At 39.1% G+C, this 14939-nt stretch overlaps 1 protein-coding gene across 4 annotated transcripts in view; it reads right to left on the bottom strand.

The window, feature by feature from the left end:
- Positions 1-14939, bottom strand: part of TASP1 (taspase 1) — a 153471-nt gene that overhangs the window by 20013 nt on the left and 118519 nt on the right. For 2 of the 4 annotated variants that reach the window (XM_075925647.1, XM_075925648.1), the window contains 2 exons: positions 6499-6609; positions 714-787 (listed from right to left, as the gene is read on the bottom strand). The exons of 1 other annotated variant lie outside the window; for it this stretch is intronic. In XM_075925647.1, the coding sequence (XP_075781762.1) occupies positions 714-787; positions 6499-6609 (185 nt within the window). One more of the 4 variants, XM_075925651.1, reaches the window with a different exon arrangement.

Below are 14939 nucleotides of genomic sequence, written 5' to 3'. Positions count from 1 at the left end.
TGCCTGTCCTGCAAACAGGCAGCTGCTATTGGCCAAAACCAGCCAAATGAGAGCTACTGGAGGTGGGGGCATAAGAAGCCTGTCTCCCTTCTCTCAGCATTCAGAAACACACACATGGCCCTGCAGCTGGCTTTCCTGAGTGCCAAGCTGGGGCAGGGAAGGCAGGGAGCCAGTTGAGGCTCTTGTGGGCTGGATCCAGCATCTCTGTGGGCTGGATCTGACCCGCAGATCATCTTTTGTCCAGCCCTGGTCTAAATACTATTTACACAAATCTAAAATATTAAATGAACATAGTCATGTCAGCAATGAAAAACACTGTCAAAGTGAACAAGTATGGCAAACTGCCTGTGAGATGCCTGATTTGAACACTCAGGTCCAGGAAGAATGCTAAAATATGCACTTTTTCATAATGAATGGGTAGCTTTCTTTTTCATTAATTCATGATTACAACTTTTCCTTATAGACTTTTATAGAAGTTTGATCTTAAGGATGTTTTGTATTAACAATACGGATCACTAGCCTGGCTAAGGAGTGGAAAATGCTCCATCGGTGGCAAGGTTGCAGCTAATCGAGTAAAGTTTATGCTAATCATAGTTTATGTTGCTTTAAAAGAAAATTTAAACAGTTTGAGATAATTTACAGGATATGAATTCAAAATTAAATTGAAGCCATTGTAGAAATGTTCAGGTCACAACCTATTCCTTACAGCTTACCTTGGCTTTGCCATCCTGTGCTGACATATATCCTACACACATGCTCTCTGTTGTATGACTCCACAAGAACTCCACTATAAGCAAAAAGGGAACAAGTCACAAATAAATGCATTTGTTTTAAGCATGGAAAAACGTCACTTACCAAAACCTGAAATTAAAGAGACAACTCAAAGATAGTTTACAGATTAGGTTTGGTGCTTTTACGAGAACGCTAATAGAATTATTTATAAGAAAAAAATAATGATAATGAAAGCAGCAGTTAAACACTCCTTGTAGTTTTTATAAATAAGCAATGTAGCACTAATAACCAGAAATAAACACCATATACAGTGAAATGTAACATACGTTTTTAAGTTGTATTTAGATAATGTGTTATTTGTTGGATAGGTAATTTTGTTTTTGCAATATGATTACTAAAACTGAAAATGTCTCTTTAAAGTTAAAATTCGGAAATACATAAAGCATATTACTAATCTTACTTTTTTTGCTTGCTTAACAAAAATTTTTGACTGTCAAAATGACATTCTTAGCACTGGAGAATCCCTGTTTACTGTGATAAGACTTTTTTTCTACTCAAAAGTATAATTTTTGTGACAAAAATATCAAGTGTTTCTGCTGTCCAGAGCTCTGTTTCATAAAACTCCACTGTGTGTAATACCTGTAGTATACTGCAGATTCTTTTGGATTATTTACCTATTATAAAAAATTGTTTTAAAACTAAATCTTTCTCCAGTACAATATAAAAATAAAATAGATACTAAGAACTCTTCACCCTGTCTAATGAACTAGAACTCTGGGTTCATCAAAATGTAATGTTCAATATCCAAACTAAATATACTTGGGCCTTTGGAACATTTACATTCATCCAGTAACCTTGAAGAATACTTTTTAAATTCACAATTCTAAGAAAAGCAATTCAGAAGAAGATATTGCCAAAATCTGTGTGTGTCAAACAATAAGAGAAGGAGGAGCTCTATACTTGGTTATGTCCCCCATGACTGATTAATTAGTCAATTTGCCAATACGTTTAACAGACTGTCAAATATAAGCAAGAATACAAGACTACATAATTGCAGTGAGCTAGTTCTCCCAGATCATTATTTTCCATAGATATCTGCCTTTAGTTTTTAAAAAAAATAATCTTGGTTTCTGTGGAGTTTTCTAAATGCACAAGTGACTGGAGTTAAATAATCACTATTTCTTAAGGGAAACTGAGTAACTGAATTTGAAAACAAGACTTATAGACTGGAAAGTTTCAGTTATAGATGAGGTGGGTAATTAACTCCTTTTGGACAATTAATTGTTTTCCAAAGTGGAAAGAGACTAAACAGGATACACTTAGAATACAAAAAGATGAATGCTGATAACTGTTATAAACAAATGTGTAAAATATGATTAACTAAGTTTTAAGGATGTTTCAGCCTTTATTATCCATCATCTAAGTTCTATATTATAGTTATGAATTTTATCATTGAACTGTCACAGCTGAATAACGCTATGTGTTTATGATGAGTTTCTTCAAGTTGCAGATATTGCTAGTTTCTAAAAGTGTCAGAATTAAAATCAGGATCTCAAAGGTATGTGTGTTCCCTGCTCTGAACAGATTCCCTGGGACAGCAAAGCTCATGAAAAACAAAAATGCTCAACATTCCTTGTATGTTTATTTCAGCTCTTTATTTTTTATAAAAAGAACATATTCAATAGTTTATATGAATATCCAGCACGACATGTCATCTGTAAAACAATAATTTGTTGCTATCTCCAAGGAGAGTGTATATAAAAATACCAATAAATCTCAGTTATGATTGGTGTCACGATTTATCTTCTATCAAAGGAAGACTAAATGTGTACACAATTTAAATAAACACCCACCCACCATAAAACAGGAGCTACATGTAGTACAGCAAAGATTATTTCTAAAGGCATAAAGTAGCTCAAATGGATTTTCCTTCAATGGAAAGAAAACAAATCTGTTGATGAATTAATCAGTACAGAACAATCAGTTATAATTTACAGGACTGTGCACCTCTTTCAGCAAACACCTGTAGTTAGAGTAAAATTCATCCCAGTGTGAAGAGAGCCCTCTTGTCATAATAAACATGTATATTTTTTTAAGACAAAGGAGTTATGACATTAAGTGAAGCAGGACTGACTCTCTGCAAACTGATGGAATCTGAAAACCTGAAGGAAATCTGTGTTAGAGCTATGTCCTACAGAGTGGTGCAAACAGCCCGATCTATCTCAGCAGGAGAACAGCTACTGCAGAGAAGTGGAGTTATTAAGCTGACAGGAAAGCTCTCTTTGCTCAGCTTTGAGCATCTTTACCAGAAGTGCTACAGCTGCGCTGTTGTAACTTTGTAATGCAGACCTGCCCTCCGTACTTTTTCCAGATTTGAGGAAGAGAATGTTAGTGGTAGGGAGGCCTGTGCTACAGATAGAAAGAAAAAGGTGGCTGGATACAACGACTGGAAGGAGAATCAAAGGGGAGCGACAGTTAAAAAACAAAGTGATTACATTTGCAACAAGAGGTTCTCATATCAGGCAGTGGGAGGTTGGCCATGCCTAGATTATTTTTCATCTCCACCCTATCTTCAGTTTAGTGGTCTCACTTCTTTCCTTGTTTTCTTTTTATTTATGTGACTGTAGAATTGCTTACTATTGATTTTAGTTTCCTTTGCAACTTCTAACTCTATTTGGCTTTAGGGAGTTCTCACTTTCCCCCTCACTTTCCAACCTCCCTGGGGTGGCTTACCATGATGATCCTTCCTAACTTCCATTCCTTATAGGCTTTTGGCTTTCTCTTAATACCCTGTTTGAGATGCTTACTGATCCAGCTTGGTCTGAAAATCCTTCCTGCACATTATTCCCCGTTGCTAGTGATGCAGGGTTCAGGTAGCTTCTGCAACTTTGACTAAAATAATTCCAAGCCTCCTCCGCATTCAGAACCTTGAGTTGCTCTGTCCAGTTGGCTTCACCAATTCCCTTCATTTTTTAACATTTTCCCTTTTGAAATCAAGGACCCTAGTGGCACAACAATTTTTATTTATCCTCCCATTTAACTTAAATTGAAATAGCTCGTGACCCCTCGAATCAAGGCTTTTCTCTACAAACAGTTCTTCTACAAGGTCCTTGCTACTGAACAATATTAAATCTAAAAGGTCTTTGCTTCTTGTTGGTTTGGTGACTATTTGCCGTTGAAATCTATCAGCTATCAAATCCAAGAATATCTGGGTCCTACCATTATTAGTAGCATTTAGCGTCCAATCTAGACATGGGAAATTAGTCTCCTGTAATTGTACAATTCATACAAAATGTGATAAAGTCATGATCACTTCTATATAAACTACCACTAATTTTTAATTCTGTGATCAATTCCTTCACCAAGACAAGGTCTAAATAAAGACTTTCCCTGTGCTGGATGCAACACTTTCTTAGAAAATTGTTATTTCTAATACTAAAATTCCAAGGATGGTTTAGGACTGTCAGCATGAGACCTCTAGCATAAATCACTCAGATTGAAGTCTTCCTCCTGCCCATGATAACTCAGCTTTCCCAGAGCACTCCTGCACCGAAGTAATCATTGGACATATAAACAGGTGACTATCAGGTAATAATAGTGCAGAGATTATTATTACTTTTGCTTATAGCTTTGGAAAAACAATTATCAGAATACTGTGTCCACTTCTGGCAAACACACTTCAAAGAAGAGGCTGAAAAATCAGAAAGGTTTTAGAAAAGAGCTACAATAATTTCAGGTCTTGAAAACACATTTTACAGTACGAGGCTGAAGCTCAGTGCATTTTGTTTAGCCCAGAAAAGATTAAGAGGATCTTAGGTAACTAAGGAGTGAATATATTAATAGTAGGAAGAGGATATAATGGTTAGAAGTTTAAATTAGACAAATTCAGGCTGGCTGTTTCTGCATGTACTCATACTTACTGCTAGCTCTCATCTGGGCTAGCATGCTAAAATTGTAGCATCGCCTTAGTAGCACACAGTCAATGGCAGCGATGGTGGCACAGGCCACCAAGTACAAACCAACCAGAACCCTGTGCGTACTTAATACCATAGCTGCCACTGCACCTGCCACTGCTGCCTACGTCACCGCGGCTATGCTATTACACTGTAATTATGCTATCTCAGATGAGAGCTAGTTGAGAATGCACATGCAACCTTGGAATTGCACTCCTAGCGTTCAGTACAGATGTAGCTTTGAAATGAGCTCAGTCAGAACTCACGGACTTGATTCAGAAACTGGGTGAGAATCTATAGCCCATGTTAATGCAGAAGGTCATACTGTATGATCAGGACAGTCCCTTTGTCACTAATTTCCATGAAAAGCTCTACTGGTTGAATGAAAAGACTAACTGCCCACTTCTACTGCCAGCTAACACAGTTATCTTTGGGCCAGCCCCTAAAAAGGAACAATAGCGAAACAGTGCTTACATATGCAGGCATAGCACTTTTCACAGACAAAAGACCCTGATATACATTTGGCAGCATCTTTCTAAGAGGTAATATGACTGGTTGTGACTAATTCTTGAGCTGCTCCATCTTGACCCCCAGACAGTTCTACCTTGTGGACAACGAGCTCTGATAGCTAAGGGACCATACACTAGCTGTCTATTGGAACAGCATAAGCCGAAATCTGCTGTGCCGTTTCCTCCCATTTACCCTTTTATAGCTTCTACCCTGGGGTGCAGAAACAAGGATTAACAGTGTGGTAGCTGCAGCTAGATTCCACCCTTTTTGCAGCACTCAGGCAGCACAAAGGGACTTAGAACAGAAGTGGAAGATTTGGTCTCTGGGTCCTATTCCCATGTTTGCCATAAATGATAGTTAATCATTCTGTAAAATGATGGGATTTATTCTGATCTCCCTTCCAGAGTAGCAGTGAAGTTGTAATGTGCACACATTTTATTACTAATCAGCAGAGGAGGTGAGACAAACATATGGTCTTCTGGTTCCCAGACCAGTGCAAATTCCCCTAGTTCAGTGAGTTTTTTGATGGGAGAAATGCAGTAGTAGCAGGAAGAAGAGAATAACTCATCTTGTCTGTGTGACATCTGTCTGGAGGCACAGCAGGGGTCCAGTTCACAGCAAAGACTGAATAACTACGCGTTTCAGAAGTAAACATGTGAAGCCCTACTGTGTACATGCAACCTCAGTTCTGTGGCTTATCTGGATGGATTTTCCTGGGACAGCAAAAGGAATTCTGACTCTAGGAGCATAATGACTCTCTGCCAAGTTGTGAGATTTCAAGTTCATGTTCCAAACCATCATACACATTTTGGTCTCCAAGAATGAAGAGATAAACATTCTTTTATAGCACATCATGGCATGCACCGGCACTGAGAAGCTTTTAACAGCAGGATGTAGGTGCATTCATCTTTCTTGACCAGAAATGTGATGCTGTATATTGGGAGAAAGTGTTTTAAATTTTTTTTTAAAAGAAGCCAAGCAACTAAAATGAAAATATGACTATTATCTACACTCTGTCTAAAAAGGGATTGGGCTCCACAAACCAATACAGATCACATTAAAGTTCATAAATGGCAAAGTGAGAGGCATGGTCTTACTCACACTTTTAAAAACAAAGAATATTTAGAACATCCATAAGCACATGTCCCTGTCTCGGAGCATTCTTCTTTCAATGACAGTTACTTATCTTTTATGCCAAATGCCCCTATTTATGGCTTTCAAATGTTGGTAGTAAATATTTCACCCCTTACTAGGTTTGAGTTTAGCATCTTTTTGTCACAATAAAACCCCACAAAGATCTTACCTAGTAGAGTCTGCTTTTCTGGTAAAGAATCAGGGTCTGCAGAACATCTGCAAGATCGAAGAACTATCACTCCACCGAGTACACCATCTTCATTGGCTAGAAAAGGTGAACCTAGATAGAATTAGGAGGGAGGGAAGGAGTCGTTACTTGCAAACGGATGGGTTTTTATTTAATCTGCCTAACTCCCTTTAAACTTGCCACCTATGACAGAAGAACCAAGTTATGATAGCACTTCTTTATGCATGTCAATTTCATTTCTCTGATAAGAATTGCTGCTATTTCTGATGGGAAAATGCTGTACTCACTTGATGGATCAGGCAGATCTATATTCTCCCATTGTCTATGTGGCAAAAGTAATACTGTGAACTGCCAAAGCAGGTTGAGCATGAAGGGCTAAATATTATTTATTTTCTTCAGAATGGAAATGCAATCAGATTAAAGGATAAGAAAAAATATAAAGACACTTGACTGACAAGCTTTGAACAACTCTTACTTGGCTGTCTGATGAACATCTACAAAGCTCTGATTTACTACCTTAGAATATATTTCAAACAAATAAATACAATAGATACAGCCTTCAACAGAAATATTTCTAGGAATGAAATTCTGTGGAGGGCTTGAATATTTCGATTTCCATGTCATGATCCTGGGGACCTCTTGATTTCAATGGAAGTTGCAGGTGCTCAAACTTTAGTATGAAATCTCATAAGCTCAATCTTCTTCCCCGTGAAATTAAAGTTTTGCCATCAATTTCAGTTGGGGCACAGTCCATCTCGAGTTGGTGTCATACAGTGTGTTGTGGCTGAAGAAGGATCACCACACCTGAGGAAACCAAATAGCCTATAGCAAACTGATGTTTGATCAAACTACATTTATTCCAAGAAGTGAGGACATTTGTAAGTTATCATAAGTGTTAAGTTTATTTTAATTTGTGATTTTTCCTAGATTACTAACCTGTCCCCTCCCCACAACAAAAAAAGCATCAACACCACACAATTGGGGTTGTAAACACTCATGGTACCTTCCAGAATACAAAAGTTGTGCTAGGAAACCAAGAAATGTGGTAGTTAGTTCCCCTTACAAGAAAATTTTATGGCTGCAATAAAAGACACAGATGATAGAAAGTGGAGAAACACAGTGCTAAAGTGACACTTATATTACCCTGACTTAACTCCAACAAATTTCATCCCTGCCCAGAGGGATTCATAGGGAGTATGCTTCAATGTAGCACTGTTTCAAATCTTAAGTGCACATCACCAAGGTCTTCGCCAACAAAAAAACGCGTAACATTTATTGCACTTTAGAAATCACCGTCATAGGGGACATTGCCCTACCATACAGACAAGCCCTTAGTTTCACTGTCGGTTCACAATGAGTAACACTTACAGCTCCATTCAGAATTGGGGCTCAGATGTGGGAAGTGTTGTGCGAACTCACAAATATTACCTAAACCCCATACTCTAATTAAACATAACTGATTTATAACAATGAAATCACTCGGTATTTTTGGGTTTAATGCTCAAGCCAAAAATGTCAGTATTTCTAGAATAGTTTGTCATCCCATATGGAATGTGAAAAGTAAAGTCTCAAACCTGTCACTGGATTAATGTAGGCAGGCTCTTACGCCTGTGAGGTTCCACTGAAATCTAAGATGCTCCAAGGGGATGGAGTGGTCTAAACTAGGCAGATCAGATGGCAGAACTGGACCCTAAAATGCACTAAAAAATCTATGCCTATGTGTATAGATGTCTATAATGCTGTAAGTCTAGACACCAAGCTTTGTTTCACATATCAGTTATACCAATGTAAAAGTAGAGCAACTTCATCGATTTCAAGGGAGTCAGTCTAAATTTATATTCGAGTATCTGAGCTAAGATATAAGCCTGAGAACGGTTGCGTACCATACATATTTTGGGTGTTTTGTTCTATTTTGGTTTTATAGTTTTATCTTTAAGCACCATAGGGCAGAGGCCCCAATATTGTGGGACGTGACCCTCTACAGGTGCACAGAGGACACTCAGGAGGGAGTGCAGCAGGGTCTGGATTAGCCTCCACACAGAGTGGGGAAGTAATACCAACCAGCTCCATTCCAGGCCCAGGCCCTGACTGGTGGGATCCATACCTGGGAATTCATGGCCACTGGTAGGATCCGCACCTGCCAGTGGCTGCTGGCCCCAAGCCTAAACCCCTGACTCGGGCCGCAGACTTTGCCCTCTTATCCTGTCCATGTCTCCTCCCCAGCAAGATGCGCGGCCCTGTTCCTGGCCCCAGCTCTGGGAATGGGGTAAGGTATGGTGGACAGAGGTAAAGGGGGCACGAGGGAAAAAATTTGTGAACCACTGCCTTAGTGCATCAAGCTAAAGAAAATTAATCATGTTACCATGTCATGCTTACCAGCGTCTTTAAAAAAATAAGGCCAAATTTATTGACAAGAGTCTATATTTAAGGTAAAGAATCTGGAAATTTAAGTTTTATGATTCTATATCCATGTAGTTTCATATCAAGTAAATTAAAAAATGAACTGTAGTTTATTGTCAAGAGTTGAGTAACAAATTACCATTGGAGAGAGACTATCAACCTGAAAATTAAGTGCCTGAACACTGTGGCCTTTCCATATTTTGAAGCAATACTGAAGATTTTCATAACTGCATAAAGTTGGGGACATTTTTCCAGTTTATTTACTTTGTCCATTTGACTGAATTTTGCACATGGTCAGTGTGAAGATTCTGCCAGTGTCTGCCTTTCTAAGAACGTTCTGCCTGATAAGTATCAGCACAAGAACTGAAAGACACTTTACAAAACTGGTTACTAATATGTCCTGTAACTTTTCTTTGACATATGTTGCACATGTCCATTCCACTTCAGGGGTGTGCATGCCCAGGCACTGGATCCAGAGATTGCTCTCTTAGGGCCACTTGTTGGGACACTGCACGCACCTTTAGCACTCTTGTGCTGCAGTCTAAGGGTATAAATGGCAGAACTGCCCCCAATCCTCCTTAATTTCTTCTTACAGGTTAGAGACTTTGACACAGAAGGGCAGGGCAGTGGACCTTTGAACGGACATGTGCAACACCTCTTGAAGAATAACAAAGAACAGGCTAGTGACCATTTTTTCTTTGGGTGAAAGTACTTGAGCCAGGAAAGCTGTGGTGTTTCAGGGGCTGTCAGCACCAACTAGCTACCATAGTTCAGCACAGCTGCACTGAAAATGTTATCATCTCAGTATGGGGCTGTCTTGAAGGCCCAGAGGGAAGCAGCAGAGTTGGTACCAAGGAACCACACTGCCTGCCATATCCAATGCTCTGCTAGTAGATGGTGCTGGAGATCTTAATCTCCTTTGGGAAGGGGAATTAGTTCCTTCCCTGTGACCATCTCCTTGGCAGGGGCAGACACAACACAATGTCTGTAGGGACATTCTTAGCCAAGGTGGTAGTACTGGGTGCCTGCGCTGAGCAAGAAAACTCCGAAGTTGGATCTGAAGATATCTGCATAAGAACGTGATGCATGCTGTCCTTCTGGGCCAGGTCCTCTGACTTTTAAATTTCAAGTATTTGTGTTTCTGTACCTTTAACAAAAGGCTAAAATGTTGTTTAATGATGTTTTGCAAAGTACTAAGCGGGCTGAGACCTCTGAACTACTCCAGCAAAAAATCCAGGTATGCGCCATATGCACTTATGGGAAAATGGAACACTGAAAACAGCACCATGGGCAAAAGGAAAGAAATCTTTTCCTGCTATTCCCCTGCAGATGTGAAATTCTGATTTTTGTTGTTCCTTTTGTTATCCTACCTTCCTCATATGGGAGCCAGGTCCAGACTGCCCCAGGGATGGACCTGGCTCCCATATGAGGACGATAGGATAAGGGAGGTTCTGGAGTGACTTAGGGGATACTGGGGAGCACAGGCCTCCCTCCCCTAGCAGCTCAAGTCCTGCCCCTCCCCTGTGCTCACCTTGTTAGTGATCAGACAACCAACACAGTTTAAATGAAAACTCTGACACTCCTATTAACTAGTCATTCAAAACGTTATCATGTTGTAATTCAACAGAACGCAGCAGGCAGTGCAGCTCCACACGATTACCGCACACTGGGTGGTGCTATAAAATATAAAGCTAGCGGCCAAGTGACTTTAATCTGATGATAAATGCAGCAATCCTTTACAAATGCACTGTCTATGCATCTCATTTCATGTAACTAACAGAAAGTAGCATTTGCTGGTGACAGGCTTGATGCTAGCATTAGCACAATTGAAGAACAGTTGGCTTCTGGGGTTGGAATGACAAAACTTTCAAATAAAAAAAGTCAACTTGGATATGCCTTTAAAAAAATCCTGTGTTGTGGATCATTGACAAGACAGCTTTACTACATAGAGTAAATTTCTGAATAGTCTTTACAAATGCAAAAGGTAAAGCCCCATGTTTGCAATGCAAACGAGGCATTTAGCAGTCAGTTTTTGAACATGAAAATAGATGTGCTTGAAAAAATTTTTGACTCTAGGATTGAATTTTAGAAAATTAATATTCCACTTTGTTAAAATGTCTAATATTTAAATAGCGTATTTGACTTTTAATTACCTACTTTACCTTTAACGCTGGGTGTGGTGGGGTGTGGTCACAGAAGACCCATTGGGATTGTTCCCCAGTGTGCTATTATGCCATTAACACCTGTCTCCTTGCTCTCTGAGGTTCCCCACCACTCTATACTTCTTGGCCAAATTCTCTGGTCTCCCCCAGACAAGGTACAGAGCTTGGGTAACTGCCCCCCGCGTGGAAGAGCAATGCAGACACTGAACCACATGAGGTATTTTGTCCAAAGCATCTCCAAGTTATGCATATTTATATTCATAAGCCAAACTTCATAAAGCATGGGGGGGGGGGGGAGGGAGGGGAGGGGAGGACCATCACTCTGGGCTCCAAAATTTCCAATATCAAAGTGACTTTACTTTTCAGAAGAAGTTTAGCCATCAGCTGAATTCACACAAGTGTCGGTCAATGAAATCAAATTTACTGTTACATAGCATCTTAGGTAAACGTTCCACATGAATAAAGGAGGGTAGAGTTCACCTCATCGATACTGATTCTGCAAGGGCTGTAGCATCCTTAACCACTAACAAAAATGGGAATTGAAAATTCAATAGCATTCTGGGAGATGCTCAGTGCCTGGCAGAATTGGACCCTTAATGCAGTATGCATCATACAAAAATGTGTCTTCCTCACCCCATGGTGGTGTTTCACATTAAAATAAAAAAAGACTGCATTGTTCAAAATACTAAAACTGGCTAACATCCATATTGTCTAAAGAATAGCCTCATTTACTAGTCATCACAACATTTGTTACTTGACCACCTGCAAACAATTAAACAAAATCCTTTACATGACATAATTTAACTAGAGTTAAAATAATGTGAAAATACAGTACAATACAACCACATATGAACATCTAGTTAGTCATTACAATTTGTTATGGAAGAATTTAGAGTTCTCCTCCTAGAAATCAGAGTGTTCTATTCATTTTATATTGTATTGGCAAAGTAAAATATATGTTGATATTCACATGTTATTGTTGAACCCTGATTTATAAATGGCACAGAAGCAAATATTAAAAAAACAGACAGCTTCTAAATGGCTTCAGGACAGGGCTGTTCAGTGCTAAGTGAAGATGGGTAGGTTCTAAAGCGTAATTGTGATGATAACAAAAGTTACCTAACTCTGAATAGCACTCTTGTGCTTTCAGTTGAGAATTAATCATTCACTTTGCTAAAATTTCATCTTTCAGCATTAAATCAGCATAGGAAAGCAATGTTTGCAAATAAAGCCAGCCACACATGCCTTTAGTTACCCAAGTCAATTCACCTTCTTAATCTGAATCTAGAATTATTATCCGGCAGCTAACCAAATTTTTAGCAGTGCGAATAACTGATGTGAAAGTTCCCACTCACTAAAAGCCCCAGCTGTGGATTTCCTTCCTTGTTATAGAATTAGTGCCAAACATTTAATGCTACATTTCTCCTAGACCCTTTCCATTTTCATAGGGATTTCCTGGGAAATGTTACTGGAACTTACTTGGAACCCTCAAAGTTACAGTACATTCCTTTACCCCAGGTAACTAATTGGCTTGCAAATAATAAAGCAGGAGAAAGAGAACAGAACATTTAGTTTTTTTCATAAAAGTCTGCTCTTAGTTGTCAGAATGTAAAAATATAGTGGTTGTGCCATATGAACTATTATGAAGTTCCAAAATGGTTTTCATTAACTTTTAATCCACTCACATAGGATTATTAAAAACTTGCCTTTGGGTTTGAAGTTTTCCGTTCTCAATTTCTGCCCAAAATATTATTTAAAAAAAAAAAAGTTTGGCAAAACAAAGGTTAGCTGGTTTGGAGTTCTTGGAAAGTGGAACAAAACAAGCAAACAAACACTATTTTACTCGATAGTGAGGGTGGGGCAACTAAAAAATGGCTGAAATTAGAAGCTCCAAACAAAGTATGAGCTTTACAAAAGCTTTATAAAATGATTTTAAAATACAAAAATGTTTAAAAATTGGTACCAATGATGTGTGGTTGAAGATTTCCATTAGCTGAAAGTGCCACCCCCAGAAAGCTAGCTATGTTAAAACCCCTATTCTGCAAAAACTCTGCAGATGCTTAAATCCCATTGCCATAAAGCCAAGCAAATGGTTTCAGGAATGGGTTCTCTGCACAGGCTAGTTCAATGATCTTAAAACAGTCTGAGAGCTCTATTGGCATTTTGTAAAAATCCTGATGTTCACTTCAGATCTGCTCCCTCTTTGATGTTTTCAATTGTTAATATTAAGTTTTCTTAAAAAACTAGTGAATTACATACGAGGGATGTAATAGAATAACTGTTTAAACGGTTAATCAATAAGCATGAGCTTCTCGGTTAATGTTAATGGTTACACGCTAGTTCCAGGCCCCACTCTAGGGGAGTTGGCTGATTTCCCACGCTGCTGCTTCTGAATCAGAGGCAGCAGCACAGGGCAGCAGCCGACTCCCTGGGAGTAGGGCAGCAGGTGGGAGTCAATGTGCGTCAGGAGCCAGCTTAAAAGCCGGCTTTCAGTGTGTACCCAGCATGTAACTATGTAATCACTAAGTTTTTCAGCAGTTTTAAACTGCTTTTTAACAACCTTATTAAATACCTCAACATAGCTTTTCACAGCAATAAGCTTGGATCCTTAGTGTAGCAGCAACCAGCAAATGCATGAGTTATAGTTCAAACAGCAGAAGAAATTAGGCTGTACTGTACATAATCTTACTCCTGTTGTGCTTATGGCTTTATATAGCAATACATTATCAAACACAAAAGATATGCAACATAGCTGTTCCAGGATTTACATGACAGCAGTCCCAAGCAGGCTCTTGAAGCATGTCTAAATTTATCTTTATTACAATATAGCTTAGAACAGTGTTTCTCAACCTTTTTTTTAATAAAGTATCCCCTTTAAAAAAATTAAATTAGAAGTACCCCTAGTACCTACAGTTTTTAGACACACAATTTTTTTTCTGCCATTGCAACACATTTGTTTAAACAATTTAATTGTAGCTGGGCAGGTGATGGAATTTTTGGGTATAAAAAGTAAAAAATAATAAAGTGCTGTAAAACTTACAACAAAAATTCAGTTTTCTCCAAATTTCAGTTGTGTTGAAGTACCCCCCAGACGTCTCTCGAGTACCCCTAAGGGTACTCGTACCACTGGTTGAGAAACACTGGCTTAGAGGTCCCAGACAAAAGCAGGGCCTTACTGTGGTAGATGCTGAACAAATTGATGAAGGGACGATCTGAAAAATTTACAGCATGGTTTTATCCAAGACAGTAAAGAGCAAGACAGACTGAATTTGCTAGATTCCTACTTCACTAGGAACCAAGACATCTGCAGCAGAGGGGAAATGGGGAAGGAACACATATCTTAAAGAACCTCCAGTGAAAGGTAACTTACCTCCTCCTCTTCCTTGAGTGTGAATCTATATTGTATTCTACTGAGAGTGATTAGTAAGACGTAACCATTTAGGAAGAGGATGCGAGGAAGATGATACAACTGTGCAATGAGATCAGCCGCACTGAAACGAGGCATCCCTCAGAAAGTCTTGCACCAATGCGTAACGGGAAGAAAAATGATGTGCCAAACCCCACATGGCTGCCCTACACATGCCCATAAGAAGCATGTTGTGAAGGGTGGTGGTAGTCCATGTTTGCTTTCTTATGGAGTGGGCTCTTACACCAACTGATGGAGACAGCCCTGATAAATCGATAAAAATAATGCAGCTTGAAACTCACTTGGAAATCTTCTGAGTGGAGATGCCTTGCCCCTTAATTCTTTGCTGCATAGCAATAAACAGTCAAGTGTGTTTCCTAAATGGCCTAGATCTCTACTGGTAAAAGCCAAGGTTCTATGGATGTCTACAGATTGAAGTTGCTATTCTTCCGCTG

The sequence above is a fragment of the Pelodiscus sinensis genome, chromosome 3 (genome assembly GCF_049634645.1).
Source record: "Pelodiscus sinensis isolate JC-2024 chromosome 3, ASM4963464v1, whole genome shotgun sequence".
NCBI lineage: Eukaryota > Metazoa > Chordata > Testudines > Trionychidae > Pelodiscus > Pelodiscus sinensis.
Note: the sequence above shows the minus strand (reverse complement) of the source record. Positions and strands in the feature narration are given on the sequence as shown.